This window comes from Bombus affinis, chromosome 3 (assembly GCF_024516045.1).
Source record: "Bombus affinis isolate iyBomAffi1 chromosome 3, iyBomAffi1.2, whole genome shotgun sequence".
NCBI lineage: Eukaryota > Metazoa > Arthropoda > Insecta > Hymenoptera > Apidae > Bombus > Bombus affinis.
This window is the reverse complement of record NC_066346.1, coordinates 15,964,811-15,984,972: the sequence shown is the minus strand read 5'-3', so window position 1 is coordinate 15,984,972 and position 20,162 is coordinate 15,964,811. Positions and strand designations below refer to the sequence as shown.

The following is a 20,162-nucleotide window of genomic DNA, read 5'->3' as shown; positions in this document are numbered from 1 at the left end:
GGTTTGATGGTTTGGGTTCCACGGGCAATGAGACCTGGGGCGAATTTACAAAGATAATGATGGTCGACGGGTGTGCATTCACGGTCACGTTGCACGTCGTCTCAAATAAGGTATTGAGGAACCACAGCCTGCTGCTGGGTACTGATTTTTTGGATCAGATAGAGTTGCGTGTCAAACGGGGCGAGGTGAGCTTCCTACAGCTTGACGGGCAGGATGACGGTCACGAAAACGCGTCGGAGGTACTGAAGGTCAACGCGATTGAACAGACCGACGAGATAGATCTAGCGCACGTACAAGAACCTCACTACCGTGAAGCGATCCGCGATATCATTAGGGAGTATAAGCCAGAGAAGACGCGGGATGTCGGGATAACCGCGAAAATCGTATTGAAAAGCGACAAACCCGTGGTACGAAGACCGCGCCGGCTGGCGCCGTCTGAGAAAAAGGAAGTGGACGATTTGATGGAGGCGTGGACAGACGAAGGTATTATAAAACCATCGGACTCGGAGTACGCAAGTCCCATAGTTGTAGTTAGAAAGAAAGACGACTCCATCAGGGTCTGTGTCGATTTCCGCGAGCTTAATGAGCTCATCGAGTGTCCTCATTTCCCGTTGCCTTTGATTGAGGACGTGTTAGATGCATTGCAGGGCGCTCAGTTTTTCACGACGATAGATCTGAAGAATGGGTTTTTCCACGTGAGTTTAGACAAAGACAGCCAAAAGTACACCTCTTTCGTCACGCCGACAGGGCAATACGAATTTTTGAAGTTGCCGTTCGGTTTAAAAATTTCTCCTATTGTTTTCCAGAAGTACATCTCGATGATTTTCAAGGAACTGATGAACAAGGGTATTGTCATTGTGTACATGGACGACATTATTATTCTTGCCAGAAGTTTAGAGGAGGCGTGGGAACGTTTGCTAATGGTCATAGAGTTAACTAAGCAGCATGGTTTAGTCATAAACTGGAAGAAATGTCGCTTTATGCAGAAGGAGATTGAGTATTTGGGACATATAGTCTCGGAAAACACCATAAGGCCGTCCACCCATAAAACTAGGGCCGTTGCGAATTTTCCCAGGCCGACGTCTGTCAGGAAAGTTCAGAGTTTTTTGGGACTTACGGGGTATTTTCGAAAGTTCATTAGGGGTTATGCGAAGATTGCTAGGCCTCTAACGGACCTGTTGAAAAAGGAGGTAGAGTTTCAGTTCGGGGATCGAGAATTAGAAGCGTTCGAAACTTTAAAAGCAGCGCTTACCAGCGGGCCTGTGTTAAAACTATATAGGATAGGCGCCGAGACTGAATTGCATACAGACGCGTCCGCGGAGGGTTACGGGGCGATTCTAATGCAGCTGGATCTAAACGACAGAAAATTTCACCCGGTCTACTTCGCCAGTGGAAAGACCACTTCCGCGGAAGCAAAGTACACCAGCTATGAACTGGAGGTACTGGCGATAGTAAAGGCGTTAAATAAGTTTAGGGTTTACCTGTTAGGTATGCCGTTCACTATTGTCACGGATTGTCAAGCGTTCACCATGACGATGAAAAAGAAAGATTTGTGCGTGCGCGTAGCTAGATGGGCGATATTGTTAAGTGAGTTTAAGTATCAGGTGTGTCATCGACCGGGGAAAAGAATGCAGCATGTGGATGCTCTGAGTAGGAATCCACTGCCAAGCACTATGTTCGTAACGGAAAGCGAAGACGGGCTGATCGCGCGGTTGAGAAGTGCGCAGGGCAAGGACGTTGAGGTCCGCGGGATTGTGGATGCTGTAACGCGCAATCAGGTCGAGGGATATGCTATAAGGAACAACATCTTGTATAAAGAATGTGAGGACGATTTGCTAGTAGTAGTGCCGAAGGCCATGCAAATTCAGATAGTCAGGCGGGCACACGAACGGGGGCACTTCGGGGTCACCAAGACAGAGGCGATAGTCAAGAAAGACTTTTGGTTTAAGGGACTACGTGAGAAGGTCGAACATGTGATATCTAACTGTCTTGACTGTATCCTAGCCGAACGAAAATCGGGCAAACAGGAGGGATATTTAAACCCCTTAGACAAAGGAGACACCCCGCTAGACACGTACCATATCGACCATGTGGGACCCATGACAGCTACAAGGAAAAGATATGCACACATCTTTGTAGTAGTGGATGCGTTCACTAAGTTTACGTGGCTTTATCCCACCAAGTCTACTAATGCCGCGGACGTTATCGACCGGTTAAAGAGGCAGGCGGCTGTTTTTGGTAATCCACGACGAATCATCTCCGATCGGGGAACAGCATTCACATCCAACGCCTTCCGAGAATACTGCGAAGAAGAAAACATCGAGCATTTGCTAATCACGACGGGGGTACCGAGGGGGAATGGACAGGTAGAGAGGGTCAACAGGACACTCATACCATTATTAACTAAATTGGCTGCTCCTAAGCTCGATGATTGGTACAAGCACGTCGACCAAGTCCAGAGGTACTTGAATTCCACCATAAACAGAAGCACGGGAAAAACTCCCTTCCAGCTACTTGTCGGGGTTGAAATGCAAATCAAGGAAGATGCGCAGGTCAGAAGATTAATCGACGAAGAATGGGCTGCAAAATTCGAGGAACAGCGTCGTGAGTTACGCGAGGACGCCAAAAGGAAGATCGCTGCGACGCAAGAGGAAAACAGAAAGAATTTTAACAAAAGACGGAAGAGCGCGAAGCAGTACCTAAGGGGAGATTTGGTAGCAATTAAGAGAACTCAGTTTGGCCCGGGTTTAAAACTCGGGGGAAAATTTTTAGGTCCGTACCGGGTATTGCGAACGATGCGGAATGACCGATACATGGTGGAGAAGGTGGGGGAGCATGAGGGGCCTACGCACACGTCGACGACCGCCGACTTCATGAAGCCTTGGGTCCTCAACGCCGAAGACGACGCATCCGACGATAGCGAAATTGAAGACCACATCTGAGGGCAGATGTTATTGCAGGATGGCCGAATGTAGTATCGTGGACAAAGGGCCTAAGATATCTGCCGAATCGTAAACAATGTCGCGAGAGCCGCGGCATCGTCGGGTACATCAAGGTGTCGTCGGTCCTTTTTAAGTTTCGTGGTAAGGGCCCGCGTGACCCTGGCCACGCGCGTTTCGGGACACGTGTCTCGAACGACGGGAAAAGACAAAAGAAACGTTAAAGTCAGTATTAGTTGAGAAGCCGGAGAGAACGGATGCGAAAGGTGTGCAGAGTGTGAATTGAGAAGCGAGAGCGAGCGAGTGTAGAAGCCGAAGAGTGTGAATCGGGAAGTCGAAAGCCGCGTCTGAAAATAAGACGTACGACAGCATTGTAATTATTTCGTTGCTTCGAATATTATTAATTAAATCAAAACATCATTACTTGTCCTTTCCTCTAAGACCCATTAAGATACTACATACATATTATTATAAATTTTCAAATTATTTAATTATGCAAGAGCAAGATCTTGAAAAAAATTAATCGAAAACGTAAGACGGAGCTGGTCCCGTTTCGTTTGATAAAACTGACATCTCATATACGACCTGAGGCATTCTACGAGCTTGGCGCAGGTTTAATAGAAATGTTCGGTAAATATGGACACAGATAGCGAATGTTACTTGTATAAACATTCACTCTGATCGAGAACTAAAAAATCTGGAATTTTCTGCTCTTGTGCTGAATTACAGTGGTTCGCGAAAATATTTGAATATCCCTGCAAACTCCTTGTGGACATATTATTAAGAATATCTTGATATCCTATCGATACTGTGACAAGATTAACGTATTATTACAATTTCAAACGAGTATGACAATGTATGTAAGAGTCGCAGGACATTTACTGCAATTAATTGTATGTTTGAGACTACTACTAATGTTGTATACTAATTTTTCGTTAAGCATATGTTTGCAATAAATGCATTGCAACCTCTATATATATATATCGAATTGGTTTCAAATTTTCCATAATGTATTAATAACAAGAGTTTTGTAGAAAACGTTCGAATAATGTATTCAATTACACGTAATTGATATTGCCTATTTAATATAATCGGAGAAATAGTCTCATTCATTTCATAGTCAATTCATTTTAAGAATTAGCGAGAATACGAGTACGTAATAGGAACTTTAATAATCCCAGAATCCCATAGGCAAGTAAAAAGAAATAATTTAATTGAATTTGCTTTAGTTCAACTTTATTTCTATTTCTTATTTAATGCAATTCTATTTTATTTAATTTTAATTTCCATTTTTCTTTCATTTTATTAATAATTTAATATAATCCTAACTCAATAACATAAATCATATAAAAAAGGATATATAAATAAATCGGTACAATACGATGCAAGCTAAATTTATGTACCAAAACTTTGACCACACCTTATAGATACGATAACTAATTGGAAATTAAGTAAAAACTACTTGTAATAACCCGCATTGCTTGTCGGGTTGGAGGAGATATTCAATCAACAAATAATTTCGCTACGTTCGAAATCTTCTCGCTCCTTAATCCATTTTCTTTCTGATTACAGTAAACAGCATTAATTCCGTTCTCGATTAATTAATCTTATCAGTAGTATACTTATAGCATTCTATAAAACATTAAATAAGTGACATTTAAGTTAAAAAATTATTTGCATATTATTATTTATACACTTTTGTTTGCATATATCATTATAAATATTAATGGAATAAACTAATAGGACAACATATTTCTTAAACAAATGGAAAAATGAAAAGTCGATGGATTTTCATTTAACAAGCGTGTATCATTTGTAGCATTATGACAACTTCGCGATCCATTTGCTCAGCAAGTACTATCTTCAATAACTAAATCCTTTTAAATTAGTTAAACCTTCAGTGTCCTATTTTCCTATTCACTAAACGACATTTTTAATACGAATCAATTCGTTTCGCTAAAGGCACTAAAAATTGATTATTAAAATAGAACTATACATTTTATATATTTTACACTAGTTCTCGTTGTCATATGATTACAATAACTTTAATGAATAAACGATCCTAAACAGTAACAGCATAAACGAGCTTATCTCAAGTATATCAATATTATACCAATATGTAGAAGTTTATATTTCCAAAATACCTGTCTTTAAAAGTAGAATAATAGCAAACAAGGCAGTAAATAAAGTAAACGATCGTATTGCTCAACAGTCTTAACAAATAAAGCAACGATGCTAAAAGTAACAAAAATTGCTCCATAGCATATGTCCTCACAATTAAATTACGAATTAAAAAGGAGAATAGGAGTAAAATTAACAAATCGAATGTAAGCAAATGAAAGAATCATTCTGTATTATGTTTCCCTCGCTAGTGGCGGGATATTCAAACTTTTAATAATGATAGCGTCTCTTCAATCAAGAAATCACACATCCAAAAACTTTTACCTCGTAATAACGGTATTATTATACCATCGAATAAGTAAAAAATTAACACTCACCAAGAAAACGGTATAAGCAACGAAGATTTACAGCTTGGCCTTCGCGAGACAATAGTGGTGGTTGGCGCCAGACAAGTGGTCGAGAAGAGTATGCCCTACTGCACAGTTATAGGCATAGATCGTGCACCCGAATTCGAACGACCTCCGTGATACATTTCTTGCGCTACGCGAATAGGTGCACCTGTTTGCGTGCCACTTAATATCGCGTACGCACGAAACAGCTCGAGAATTATCCACGAATTCTACGAATTCGCAGTTACTAATCGCTTACCAAACGTCGATTATGTCGTTAGCGCTTGAAAAGACATTCGAATGTAATTGTTGCAAAAGATAAAGGAGCTTTGTAAAATAGACGATCCAATTCCTATCGCGTTCACAGTCGAAGTGGTACTGTGAGGCTCGTTGCGACCCGGCGTCCGCTTCTACGATCGACCCCCGAGCTCAATAGCCAATCAGCGTTACGCATTCTCCAACGTTCAAGATCCTTCCGTTGGATCCACGGACGGCCGATGTCAGTTATGTGAGGGGATGGAAAGCACTTTTGGCGGTATCACGTGTTGCTTCGCTGTAAACATGGACGATCTGGATTTAATTCAATTATCCAAAGCGAGAGAAACGGCGTTTGAGTGGTGGCGCCGAAATTACCGATTTCGTTGAGCATATTGACAAAGTTATGGCGAGGGATCTGTATGGTATGTATTATATAGCTTTTCTCGCGGGCTATGTTTCTTTATATTGTATATCGAAGTACGCACCTAACGTTTCAAGAGAAGCTTTGCATGCCTCGTATAACTTGAACTGTAGTTTAGATTTACAACTTTACTTTAGTCTTTATGTTTTCTTACTTTTCAAGAGGTAATCTGCGATACTTGTAAATAGATACTACATATATATGTCGCGTCGGCGTTAAGATTAGAGTTAGGGTTAAAGGCGTGAAACGAATCCCTATTGGCGCTAGACGTGATCATTGTGCAATAGAGGAGATATTTACTAGTGCAAATATGACAATGATGGAATTGGACAAGTAATCGCGATAATTAAATACTCGAGAAGCTAATGACAATGATCCTAGGCTCAATAACGAATCCGCGGTCAACGGGATGACGAACTTTACCCTTCGTTAGCGTCTAAGTTACACTGTACGTTAGAGAAAGGGGCAATTATTACGTATACGAAAGACAGGTCGATTACTGATGAGATCGCACTAGAGAGTGACTCTCCGTCGCGGTGACGCTGTCGAAGAATACTATGATGGGTGTGCCTAAGGGCACGAGATCATCGGATTCGCGGAGAAAAATCTTCGTTCGAAGGGTGAGGGAAATTGACGTTGCTGTTAATTGGTCAATTTCCATGTTGGTGGTTAGAGAAAGATATTAGCTGTCTTTGGGAAAAGTTGCTAGCGGGAAGCGTCGTTCGTGGAAGGATAGATTTCTCTTATCTTCCCGTAGTTGGAGCACAGGCTATTTGTCTATTTGAAAGACTTTGTATAATTGAAACTTAATATTCGTAGCGGGTCCTCGCCCAGCTAAACATATACTGTGAAGATGCGTTGGCATCTGGCAATCGTCTTACCCGAAGGACAAAATCTGCGTGTGGCGAGCCACGGGACAGAAATCGTTGAAATGTTTACCGTCTTGCCCTGTCCCAAGTATTTCTTTTAAGGAGAGCTATAGAATTACTTCATGCCTTTGTTAGACAAAACGTTCATCCCTTTGACCGCGGCTACGTTCGGCGACTGATTGTCGCCTCGAGCCCGAGCTCACTATCATAAATCTCAAATAAATACAGTCGGATCGAATGACAACAGTTTCTTAATACGGCTATGGTGAAATCTAAATTACAATACTAGGGGTCTTCCCAAAGTTCCAAAGGGAATGTTCCGGTGTTCTTTCATCTCCGACACGGCCATTCTGACTATCACACGTCCTCGGGTGGATCTAAAATATTGGGTTCTCCCAACATTAGACTTGATATGACTAATATTTTACTCCTTTATAGTTTAGCTAAATTATATTACACTAGTTTATTTATGGTTTAACTAACTGTCCAAATAGGTCAAGGGCCCAGGTTAACAACAAAAATTTCGATCGGACGTTCAATGATAAAGTAGGGAAGAAAAAAAAACACAAAAGTCAGTAGCATTATGATTGGTATTCAAAGCGCCAGTTGCATTTTGTGAGTTACCAGTCAGACCGTAATGACATGACAGATCATTTTCGATTTCGTACACGGACGAGTCTCAGTTTGTTGGATCATATTACCGCACTCGGCGTGTGTGGAGACACTGAACACGGGTGCATTGATGTAATAGGCGTGTATGGAGACACTGAATGCGAGTGCAGTGTATGGAGACACTGAACACGAGTGCATTGATGTAATAGGCGTGTATGGAGACACTGAATGCGAGTGCAGTGTATGGAGACACTGAACACGAGTGCATTGATGTAATAGGTGTGTATGGAGACACTGAATGCGAGTGCAGTGTATGGAGACACTGAACACGAGTGCATTGATGTAATAGGCGTGTATGGAGACACGGAATGCTAGTGTGTGGTCACACTAGGCTTATGTGGGAATATCGAATGCTAGTGTGTGGTCGCACTAGGCTTGTGTGCTAGTGTATGGTAACACTAGGATTGTGTGTGGAAACACTGTGTTACATGTCATGGTCATAGTGTTAATGATCCTCTGAGATCGGTGTAGTCATATCGTCACTGTCACTGCCATTGTCATCACTACAGACGTCCAACTCAGCAGGAACGCAACTATTCGGCATTTTTCTTAATCTGTCATGACTGTATTTATACGATCGTTTGCCGTCTAATATCTTTAAAGTATATCTATCCCCTTCCAAAATCTCTGCTATTACGAATGGGCCCCTAAATTTTGGATCTAACTTGATTTGGTTTCTTTCCTCGATTTTGCGCAATACGAAATCACCGACATTAAACCTAACCACTTTAGCTTTGGTGTTATCGAATCTTTCTTTGTCGTGTTTGGTGCTACTTGCTATATTTTTTTGTCGCCTGTTGTCTTACATCGGAGATGTCTATTCCTCTTTCTTCAACGCTATCAGGTAGCAACAAGTCGTACGGTCTTGCTGTCCTACCGATTAGTAGTTCCAGTGGGCTCGCCTTAGTCACGCGGTTGGTGGTGCAATTCAGGGCCAATTGTATCTCCCCAATCGCGTCTTGCCATGACCGCCCGGTCGTCTCTACTACCGTGAACATATTTTCAATGTACGCATAACACGTTCTACCTGTCTATTGGCTCTACTAGCACCGGTCGCTATCAAGCGAACTTTAATTCGTTTGCTTTCGCAGAATTCTCGAAATTCTTTACCCTTAGAACATCTTTCCTGATCTGCTATTATCGGCAGGGACTTCCGAATAAAAATATAGCGGATTTAAGCGCTTTAATGGTGTTACGGGAATCTATCTTACGATTATGATGCAGGTATACGAATTTAGTGAGCACGTTGATCAAAACAATGACGTACTCCTTTGAATCGCTTTTACCACTCAACTTGCCTGTTATGTCCATGTGGACCGTATGCCAGGGTATGCTGGTCTTAGGTATAGGATGTAGTTCGGCTTGTATCTTACCTGAACTAGCTTTCGAAACTTGACAAGCATGACAGTTCTCAATGAATCGGCGAACGTACTTCGCCATCCCTTCGAACCAGTAATACTCGTATAGTTTCTCGAGCGTTTTCTCCCAACCTAAGTGCATAATTGACTGGTGCACATGGTTAATAACAGACTATCTAAAACCTCTTAGGACTATAGGTAAACAGAGAGTCCTGTCTTTTCTTTGTATCCTACGGTAAAGAGTACCGGACCGTAATTCGTATATATTCGCGGTGTCTTCCGCGAGCTCATCGTTTTGCAATTCCTTGACGACTTCCAAGGTTTGAGAATCACGACGTTGTTCGGCTAGTAGCCAGTCTTCCGATATTTCGGCCAGATTGATTTCTTTCTCCCCAATTTTATCAATTTTACGGTGGTCTAAGTCTACGGGGTTTCGCAAGAAGAAATCTACGTAGGCCGTCCGTTTACTTTCCAGGTACAAAATGTCATAAAAACAAAAGTCTGCAAGTAAGCCCATCACCTATGGTCCCTGTCATTTAAATGTACTCTATTACTCGACGCTTTCGACGAGTTGCAATCCGCGACGACAAGAAATTCCCCTCCATGTAGATAGTGACGGAAATGCTCGACTGCGTTTACGACTGCTATCGTCTCTAGTTCGTAGGAATTATACCTAGATTCCGCGAGGGTAGTTCTTTTGCTGTAATACCCTATTACTTTGCCTTTACCTTCAACTTGATGCGTCGAAATCGCCCCGTAACTCTCCGAGCTAGCGTCAGTATGTAGTTCTATCGGATAATTGGGGTCGAATATCATTAACACCGGCGCGTCGATCAGGGCGGAAACTCCCTGTTTTATTTTCTCGTGCCTATCTGTCCAAGTTATATTTCTGTTATCTGAGATGAGCGCATACAGGGGTTTCATCACCTGTGAGAATTTAGGGATGAACTTTCGGAAGTACGAAGCTAACCCTATGAACTGCCTGAACTGTGTGACGGCCGTTGGCACAGGTAAAGAACTTAAGGTGTGTATTTTACCCGGGTTGGGACGAACTTCTTCGTTATGAATTACATATCTCAAATAGAGCACCGATGTTTTTAGAAAAGAACATTTCGCAAAGTTAACAGAGAATCCTGCTTTTACGAGGATATCTAATACTGTGTTCAATCTTCCTAAAGCTTGATCTATCGAGTCGGCAATAATTAGAACGTTATCGAAATAAATAACAACGTACGAATGAGCGAGGTCGCCTAGGGCCTTGCGAATGGCCCTCCGAAAAACGGACGGTGCAATTTTTTTCAGTTCAAACGGCATCGTCATCTACTCATATTGTCTGTCGTAACGAACGCTGTATACTCCGCTGAATTAGGATAAATAGGAATTTGGTGAAACCCGCTGGCCATATCCAGGCTAATAAAATATCTCGCCTCTTGCAATCTCGCGACTTGATCCGCAATAAGGAGTAAAGGGTACCGATCCGTGACGATACTTTGATTTAGATCTCGGGGATCCATTCGTAATCTATCTGAGCCGTTTTTTTTTTCTTCACGAGTTACGGCTCGCTAATGGCGAATTACTAGGCCTTATAATCTTTGCTTTAATTAGAACGCTTATTTTCTCACGTACCGCTCTCCGCTCCTCCTCGCTAAGTCTATAAGGACTTCCTCCTACGGTGGTGTTAGGATCAGTTAATCGTATTTCTAACCGGCCTGCATTTACGCGAATACGTAGGAAACCCGTAACGAATGAATCTTTGAATTTGTCGAGAAGCGAAATTGATCGACTTTTATTATTACCATGTACATCAGCGTCAACTTCATTAACGACGATCTCGTTTGCAGTGGTTTCATTACAGACATTAATTATTTTCGTTTTACACATAGCGAGGCTATTTTGTGTAAATGTTACGTCAAAACCCAGACTTAGAGTTCCGCAACTAATCGCGATATCATATTTTAGATAACTATCAGCAAGGACATGAGAAATTATCTTCGATGTAAAAATCATTAATACACACGATGAACAAATGGGAGGCGTATGTTTAATACAGGTATTTCCTACTCCTCGCATTACCAATATGTCAGTCATTCTTTTGCCAGAAATCTCGAGGCCACGTACTCTTTAATTAGTGAACGCTCGGCTCCCGAATCGGAGTAAAATGGAAACGACTCACCCAGATGACTTGATCTACCCAATGATGCTTCCAGTACGTAGAAGTCGACTCGCCACTCGTTATTGAAATTATGGTTTCCTTTCATAATCAGGTTGACAGCTGCGCCCCATGCAGCGGGGTCGGAACATGCGATTTTAAGGGTTAAAACGTGGTAGCGAAAACTTGTTAGGTTTCACACTCGATTTTGCACTAGCGACTGAATTACTCGCGCACGATGGTCGTAAGTTCTAACACTGTTATAATCGGCACTGATCCCACTTCTGATGTCGGGTCGGCGTTAAGATTAGAGTTAGGGTTAAAGGCGTGAAACGAATCCCTATTGGCACTAGACGTGATCATTGTGCAATAGAGGAGATATTTACTAGTGCAAATATGACTATGATGGAATTGGACAAGTAATCGCGATAATTAAATATTCGAGAAGCTGATGACAATGATCCTAGGCTCAATAACGAATCCGCGGTCAACGGGATGACGAACTTTACCCTTCGTTAGCGTCTAAGTTACACTGTACGTTAGAGAAAGGGGCAATTATTACGTATACGAAAGACAGGTCGATTACTGATGAGATCGCACTAGAGAGTGACTCTCCGTCGCGGTGACGCTGTCGAAGAAAACTATGATGGGTGTGCCTAAGGGCACGAGATCATCGGATTCGCGGAGAAAAATCTTCGTTCGAAGGGTGAGGGAAATTGACGTTGCTGTTAATTGGTCAATTTCCATGTTGGTGGTTAGAGAAAGATATTAGCTGTCTTTGGGAAAAGTTGCTAGCGGGAAGCGTCGTTCGTGGAAGGATAGATTTCTCTTATCTTCCCGTAGTTGGAGCACAGGCTATTTGTCTATTTGAAAGACTTTGTATAATTGAAACTTAATATTCGTAGCGGGTCCTCGCCCAGCTAAACATATACTGTGAAGATGCGTTGGCATCTGGCAATCATCTTACCCGAAGGACAAAGTCTGCGTGTGGCGAGCCACGGGGCAGAAACCATTGAAACGTTTACCGTCGTGCCCTGTCCCAAGTATTTCTTTTAAGAAGAGCTATAGAATTAATTCATGCCTTTGTTAGACAAAACGTTCATCCCTTTGACCGCGGGTACGTTCGGCGACTGATTGTCGTCTCGAGCCCGAGCTCACTATCATAAATCTCAAATAAATACAGTCGGATCGAATGACAACAGTTTCTTAATACGGCTATGGTGAAATCTAAATTTCAATACTAGGGGTCTTCCCAAAGTTCCAAAGGGAAGGTTCCGGTGTTCTGTCATCTCCGACATATATATATTATTATAATGACTTATTTTAATAATGACTTAATTTGTATAGTAAAAACAGCTAAAATCTCATGTAAGATTGTTGGGATGTTACGTGATATTTCTGTTGCATCATTGATTATCGTTATACTTTGAAAAATAATTAAGGAAGCGAACAATGCGTGGACGATTATGGCAGTTTTATTAATAAACGAACGTTTAATAGAGAATATGGATTTACTGGATAAATAAATGTTTCATTAAATGTAACTGTTACGTGCAGAATAATATGTTGTTACATGTATGAACTAAAGTTGATGTAATACTCATATTATATTTATGGTTTCAAAGAATTAATAAAATCTGCTGAGATTCAAACGTATGCTCTCCCTTTTATTCTATGAGAATTAAACATTTAGAAGATTTTATGAAAATGCACTAAACAATCAGAAGCATCTGTTTCTCCTTTTCTTTTTCTTTTTTTTTTTTTCTTTTTTTTTAACATGTTGATTGCCACGCGATTTTTATACTTATTTTGACTTGGATAGATAAATTAAAGCGTACCATACCAAGACATTTCATTCTTGCAAAATATTCTAGTCTATTTGCGTACCTAAACACCTAAACACCTAAACACCTAAACACCTAAACACTCAACGTGTTGAAGAATTAAATTTGAGATTTATAGTGCCACAATCTCAATGACTATATCTACTTTTATGCGAGTACCGATATAGTTTACCAGAAAATTACAAATATGTATCATTTTAATATGAATATAAATAGAAGCATCTGTTTCTCCTTTTTTTTTTTCTTTTTTTTTTTTTTTTTAATATGTTGATTGCCACGCGATTTTTATACTTATTTTGACTTGGATAGATAGATTAAAGCGTACCATACCAAGACATTTCATTCTTGCAAAATATTCTAGTCTATTTGCGTACCTAAACACCTAAACACCTAAACACCTAAACACTCAACGTGTTGAAGAATTAAATTTGAGATTTATAGTGCCACAATCTCAATGACTATATCTACTTTTATGCGAGTACCGATATAGTTTACCAGAAAATTACAAATATGTATCATTTTAATATGAATATAAATAGAAGCATCTGTTTCTCCTTTTTTTTTTCTTTTTTTTTTTTTTTTTAATATGTTGATTGCCACGCGATTTTTATACTTATTTTGACTTGGATAGATAGATTAAAGCGTACCATACCAAGACATTTCATTCTTGCAAAATATTCTAGTCTATTTGCGTACCTAAACACCTAAACACCTAAACACCTAAACACTCAACGTGTTGAAGAATTAAATTTGAGATTTATAGTGCCACAATCTCAATGACTATATCTACTTTTATGCGAGTACCGATATAGTTTACCAGAAAATTACAAATATGTATCATTTTAATATGAATATAAATAGAAGCATCTGTTTCTCCTTTTTTTTTTTTCTTTTTTTTTTTTTTTTTAATATGTTGATTGCCACGCGATTTTTATACTTATTTTGACTTGGATAGATAGATTAAAGCGTACCATACCAAGACATTTCATTCTTGCAAAATATTCTAGTCTATTTGCGTACCTAAACACCTAAACACCTAAACACCTAAACACTCAACGTGTTGAAGAATTAAATTTGAGATTTATAGTGCCACAATCTCAATGACTATATCTACTTTTATGCGAGTACCGATATAGTTTACCAGAAAATTACAAATATGTATCATTTTAATATGAATATAAATAGAAGCATCTGTTTCTCCTTTTTTTTTTTTTTTTTTTTTTTTTTTTTTTTTAATATGTTGATTGCCACGCGATTTTTATACTTATTTTGACTTGGATAGATAGATTAAAGCGTACCATACCAAGACATTTCATTCTTGCAAAATATTCTAGTCTATTTGCGTACCTAAACACCTAAACACCTAAACACCTAAACACTCAACGTGTTGAAGAATTAAATTTGAGATTTATAGTGCCACAATCTCAATGACTATATCTACTTTTATGCGAGTACCGATATAGTTTACCAGAAAATTACAAATATGTATCATTTTAATATGAATATAAATAGAAGCATCTGTTTCTCCTTTTTTTTTTTTTTTTTTTTTTTTTTTTTTTTTAATATGTTGATTGCCACGCGATTTTTATACTTATTTTGACTTGGATAGATAGATTAAAGCGTACCATACCAAGACATTTCATTCTTGCAAAATATTCTAGTCTGTTTGCGTACGTGCTCATAATCTTGGCTGATAACCGCCATTCGCTATATACATCGTTGGTATCGACGTCAAAGGATTAACACAGACAAATACACAATCCATACAATCCGATTTGATTGATTTTAGATCTTGCATCAAACAGATCTCTATATAAACAGATAATTTCTGATTCTAAACATTTGTATTACGTTCATCTAATTATTAGGATATTAGATATATTATAAAGGAAGATATTATGTATTAAATAATCTGCCTCTTCTTCCGCTTTCAAATCCTCTACAAACGCCTTTTATAGTCGTTCAACTTTTCAGCTCACAGAAAAGAACATTACGCGTATTCCTAGCAATCGTCCAAAGACTCGAACGTGTGCTTCGATAAAGCTCGCTTAACTTTCATCGACACATCGATAACTTTGCGTTCCAAGATGTTATTACGCCCTAGAATCCCTAACATAATTTTAGAACCAGAATTTCTGTACAAAACAATTCCATCGCTTTGTCACGCTTAACGGCTCAATCATCGAAACATGTATCATAACGCACGAATTATGATAAAAAAGAAACTGTCTTTCGAATAAAAGCAATCCGTTTGCTTAAGGATGTACAGGACGTCGACGGAGCAAGTGTACGAAATACAGCCGCTGGAGGGTAACAGTTCCGCTCAACGTTACACTCAACAGCCGAAACAACGATTCTCTGAAATGCCTACTCCGTCGGTTTCGCCGACGTCTTCTTTCCGAAAGCGCGTCTCGGAACTGCCAAGAGCCGCGAGTGCATCCGTTTCCGGTGCTGCGGGCATTGTCTGCTCTAATACGGATCTGATATCGATCGTAAGCTCGTTAGCGTCTTCCGCGATGGAAATCAACCGATGCGGCGAGGAAGCGCCGAGTTCCCGGGACGATAGCAAATCAAACTGGCCCGGAAAAACGACCGAACAGAAAGGAAGTCGATCGAAGAGCTTCCGTTCCAATAGCTTCGACGTGTCGACATTGTACGGAGCTAAAAGTAAGCTTAGCGGATCCTCGAAAGCCGCTATTTCGACCTTTATGGCACCGTCGAATTGGTTCACGAAGAGACACCAACCGATGTCGAAGAAGCCGAAAGATTTAGTAACGGCCAGTTTAAGTCTCAAGTTCGATAAATCGAAGGTAGTGAAGGCGATGAAGGAAACGTTGGGTAAAAAGTCCCCTAATAGCGAGGTCAAACACAAAGTCGTATGGGACAACAGTAGTGGAACCAAAGTGGACGCTCAGCTAAGTTGTATTTCTCGTTACGATATCGTTTCTTGTTTAAGAGCCATCGTAGGTGAAAGGAGGAATGCAAGAACGCACATAATACGCAAAAATCTATGGCAGATTCAAAGTACAGCACTCGTTGTGATATTCGGTAAAGATAATAAGTTCTCCTATGGAGATTTCATTTTTCAAATTATTCTCGTAAAAGTACGTATTTGCATAAATAAATAGCACACGGTCTCTGCGTAAATACCTAGGCCAGTTATAAATATTTCAGTTTGCCAACGATATCCCAACATGTGGGACACTCACATGTGTGCTACTTCGTGAGCGATGATAAAGGTGCTGGTCAAGCCTTCGTCTCGATTTAACGCGCACGATCTCGCGGGATAGCATACTCCTGACACAGGTGCGTAACCAGAAGGACCTCCTATATCTAATCGCGTCAACCATACAGCAACATCGTGATTTACGTCCTTCGAGGACAGCATCTTTCTGTTCCATTTGTTCACGTTCTCGAGAGATCGTCTGGCATCGCCACGGCGGACCTACGACAACGTTTAATATTTTCTTAATAAAAGCTAGCAAATATTACGAATATATTATATTTATTATTACATCATGCATTATATACTATATATAAATATTCGTCAATGATAATAAATATATGTGCAAGTAATCTTGTTGTTGATTGTAATCAAATGTAACTTGTAACGCTATTAGTATTTTAATCTTCCTGAAAAATGTTGAAATGTTGATTCAACAGCAGAGAAGAATAGCGGAAAAAGAAAAGTAAAAGGAATCGCAAGTGTCGTATATCAATGATATTATCATAGGTCTATAACATTAAATTAAGATTCTTAAGAGATGAAAAAGGTTTAATAGTCGATTATACAGATATTTCGGATACACGATAAATGCGAGGTTTGCCAATGATCCGTGAAAATTGTTTGTTTGGAAATTTGTTTCCAAGGGATCGTTCACGGTTGTCCAATTTAACAAAATGGAACTCGTTGCATTTTATCGATCTAAAACGTCATGCGCAGATATTTTGACCTATATAATTTATATACCATACACTGTACAGATAAGTAGAAAATAAAATAATTGACACTCGCATATGCGTATCTCAGATAGTTACTACTTTAGTTAAATGATTTAATTTAATGGAAATCGCTTACCATAACGTCTCGTTTTTCCGCGTATAAAATCATTCGTACGATCACTAGAATCATGTTGGATTCGAGCGATGGGTCCATGTAAATTGCACTGACCTAGGATTAAAAAACGTACGAAAATGTAACAGGCGTTAAAACAGTATTACAGCCTTACAAATAAATTATTATTCAAAACTCTCGTAAATACATCGTATCTTATATAATTTTCCTAAAAAATTAATTTTATTCGTTATATTTATCTTAGGAAATGTACGTTATTAATCTCAACAGCATTGGAAAACCAATTACCGAATGGCTGAAATTAATCGATTACAAAATTCCATTACGGATAAATTATTCGCTGAACTTTTTAAAAGATACGTGCAAGCTTTGAACAGTGTAAACAGAAAATACAGAGCTTCCATCCGAATATACGATCGAGATGTTTGAAAGCAAGTAGCGTACCTTGAAAATACAGAGATACGCATAACTCTGCCCTATGTTTCCCGGTTGCTTGCGTACATATGTAGGAGGAGGTATTCTATATCTAAGTATAATAACAGAATTTCGTTTGGTATTACTTACGATGTTTAAAAGAGCCAAGATATATTGCTGTACTCGAATTCCATGAAAATCTACCACGGAGTAATCAGCAGCTATTCCAAGCTCTAGCCATCGTGGCGGCGAATCCTTAGCAGCTGGTCTTTTCTCTATGAAATGACTTATCTTAGAAATCGACTTATCTTCCACGAAATTAGAAAGTCTACTCGACTCGACTTGATAGCTTAAACGCATGATTATTAAAAGCATAAATTAATATCTACGAGCAAGTATTCGTGGAATAATTATTATGATATAAATAATTATTTCAAAGGTATAATTTCAAAAATATCAATTCGGTATCACCGTGAATTTCATCCTGCAAATTTCTTTAAAATTCTTGACAAATTTTGGTAAACGTATTCCCCCAGCAAATTTTTCTATTTTTCTATTTTTTTACATTAAATTAGGCAAGATAGATAAAGATTCGTGCAATGGACAATATACATATGTGTAATAGACAGGGAATAATAAAATAAATTAAAAACAGCGAAATATAGATGAACGTGTAGAAGATCAAGCGAGAGTGGAACGCAATAGGGAGAATAATTGTAAACCGAGTTCCTTTTAAGGCTGAAGATAAGCTATTCTTATATTACATGCTGTTATTATTACTTTTGTACACGATAGATTGGAATATCAGTACAATTTCTTTCTTTCAGTAATATTCGATGATTCGTTAATTTATTAACCGCTATATTGTACGTGGTAAGTAGAAAAGCAACGATTGTACAAGAATGGCATTTGGAAAAATATTTGACTTACTTGATAATCTGTTCCTTTGCCATTTAGGACCAGAGAAATATCCAATTTCCTCGGGATTTGTTATTTTATATAGGTTGGGGTTGATAATCAATCTCGGATCCACTCGGATTGGTTATCACACCTTTTATTTTCTCTCTTATACAAAACACCAAATCACACAGCAAACGTCTAAACTCTCCCAATGCGTCTTAGCAATTAAGGCGTGGTCGACTCCTATGGCAAAAGAGCGTCGTTAGGAGTCGTACCAACATAACCCTAGTAACCTTTTAGTAACTAGCGGTCATACCAACTGAGCATTTCTCAACAGGATTTACGTCGATCGATAATTCTTCCACTATTGTATCGTTGTATTCTGTGGAGACATCGTCTTTTTCATCGTACAGAATCAATTTCTCAGCTTCTGGGTATTCCACGTCGAAGACGTCACCGGAAAGATTATAAAATCCCTGAACATCGTGGCTTAAGGAATCGCGTTTGCTTCGTTTCGACTTTCTCTTACTTTCTTCAACTTCAAATTTATTCGATTTCCCTGTAACCGAATTATCAACGTTTTACCACGTTTGCCTGTCTTATCTTCGCTATTCTCGTTACGGATAAAATGAAAAAATAGTTGCAAAATTTCTGAAATTGTAAATACGACCAGACTGGAACGTATCAACGACATATACGGTGTCACAAAATTGTGACAAGTCAATATTCCAGTTGTTAGTTTGTTGAAATTACGCCACCGCTGATTAAACGTATCACGCTTTAATAGAAAATTCAATTTCCCAGCGGGGAAAATGGAATTTTGCGCTAATTAAAGTATTGCGCTTTTGTACAAAATTCCATTGTTTTCTGTTGCCCGCGAAAATGCAATTTTACGACGGACATTTCAGACAAATTTCCATCAGACGGCTTTCCATCCGTAAAAAAGAATGCTATCTATAAAAGTGTCAATGGAAATTGACCAAAGTAACGTCAAACAAACCTGTTTAAACAGCGAGGTAAATAGACCAATTGCTTTTAACAAAACCTGTATCGTTGCTCTTAACCGTTTCACTTTTAAATATCAATCGGCGCTGTTCCTCATTAAAATTTCGATTTAAATCGAACGAGAAATACAGCGTAACACTTGGAATTTTCTATCGTTTCTCAACCATACTTCGAACATTTACGTCGCATTCTTCGATTCATAGGATCGCGATGTTGGATTCTTCGATTTCGATACAAAAACGTTTCACAGCTTTCGACGCGGGAAATTTAATTAAGAGAACAAATAATTTGTTTATAAACTGCCAATTACGTGCCTTGAATTTCCGATATATGCAATAAATTTCATTGCTACTTGACCTAAGTGGGTCATAAAGTTGCAACCGTGTAAACCGTGCCACGTAATTTTATTGCATTCAATTTTCCACGTTTCCAACAATTTATCAAATTAGAATTTATCCGCGCATCGTACGAAATTTTTCATAAAAATTGATTAATAATAGTAGATATATAGCTCCTCGTATTCGTAAAACAGATTTTTAATCTGTAAACAACGAGTCGTGGTAATTACGATACGATCGATTTTCAACTTAGCAAAATTTGTTTCCATTTAACATTCACATCCAGATTGTATTTCCTTTGTAATAAATTAATTATATAATTAAATAAATTTATTATTCGAACCGATATTCAGATACAGTTCGAGTATACTTGATAAATTTTCAGACTCGATTCTCCAAATCGAAAATGA

The 20,162-nt window shown here is 39.0% G+C and overlaps 2 protein-coding genes across 9 annotated transcripts in view; one reads left to right on the top strand and one right to left on the bottom strand.

Annotated features, from left to right (window-relative positions):
• LOC126914749 (uncharacterized) overlaps positions 1 to 16,596 on the top strand; it is a 51,826-nt gene extending 35,230 nt beyond the window's left edge. The window contains exon 3 of one of the 3 annotated variants that reach the window (XM_050719146.1): positions 16,195 to 16,596. In XM_050719146.1, coding sequence (XP_050575103.1) covers positions 16,195 to 16,288 — 94 coding nt within the window. In that variant the 3' untranslated portion in view covers positions 16,289 to 16,596. Of the gene's footprint in view, positions 1 to 15,888; positions 16,039 to 16,194 lie in introns of those variants that run through there. The other 2 variants (XM_050719147.1, XM_050719148.1) reach the window with 2 other exon arrangements.
• Positions 1 to 19,113, bottom strand: part of LOC126914696 (uncharacterized) — a 733,243-nt gene extending 714,130 nt beyond the window's left edge. For 2 of the 6 annotated variants that reach the window (XM_050719003.1, XM_050719004.1), the window contains exon 1: positions 18,561 to 19,113. The gene's annotated coding sequence lies outside the window, so the exon portion shown is untranslated. Of the gene's footprint in view, positions 1 to 18,439 lie in introns of all 6 variants that reach the window. The other 4 variants (XM_050719005.1, XR_007709769.1, XR_007709771.1 and 1 more) reach the window with 4 other exon arrangements.
• Positions 19,114 to 20,162: the final 1,049 nt, after the last annotated feature.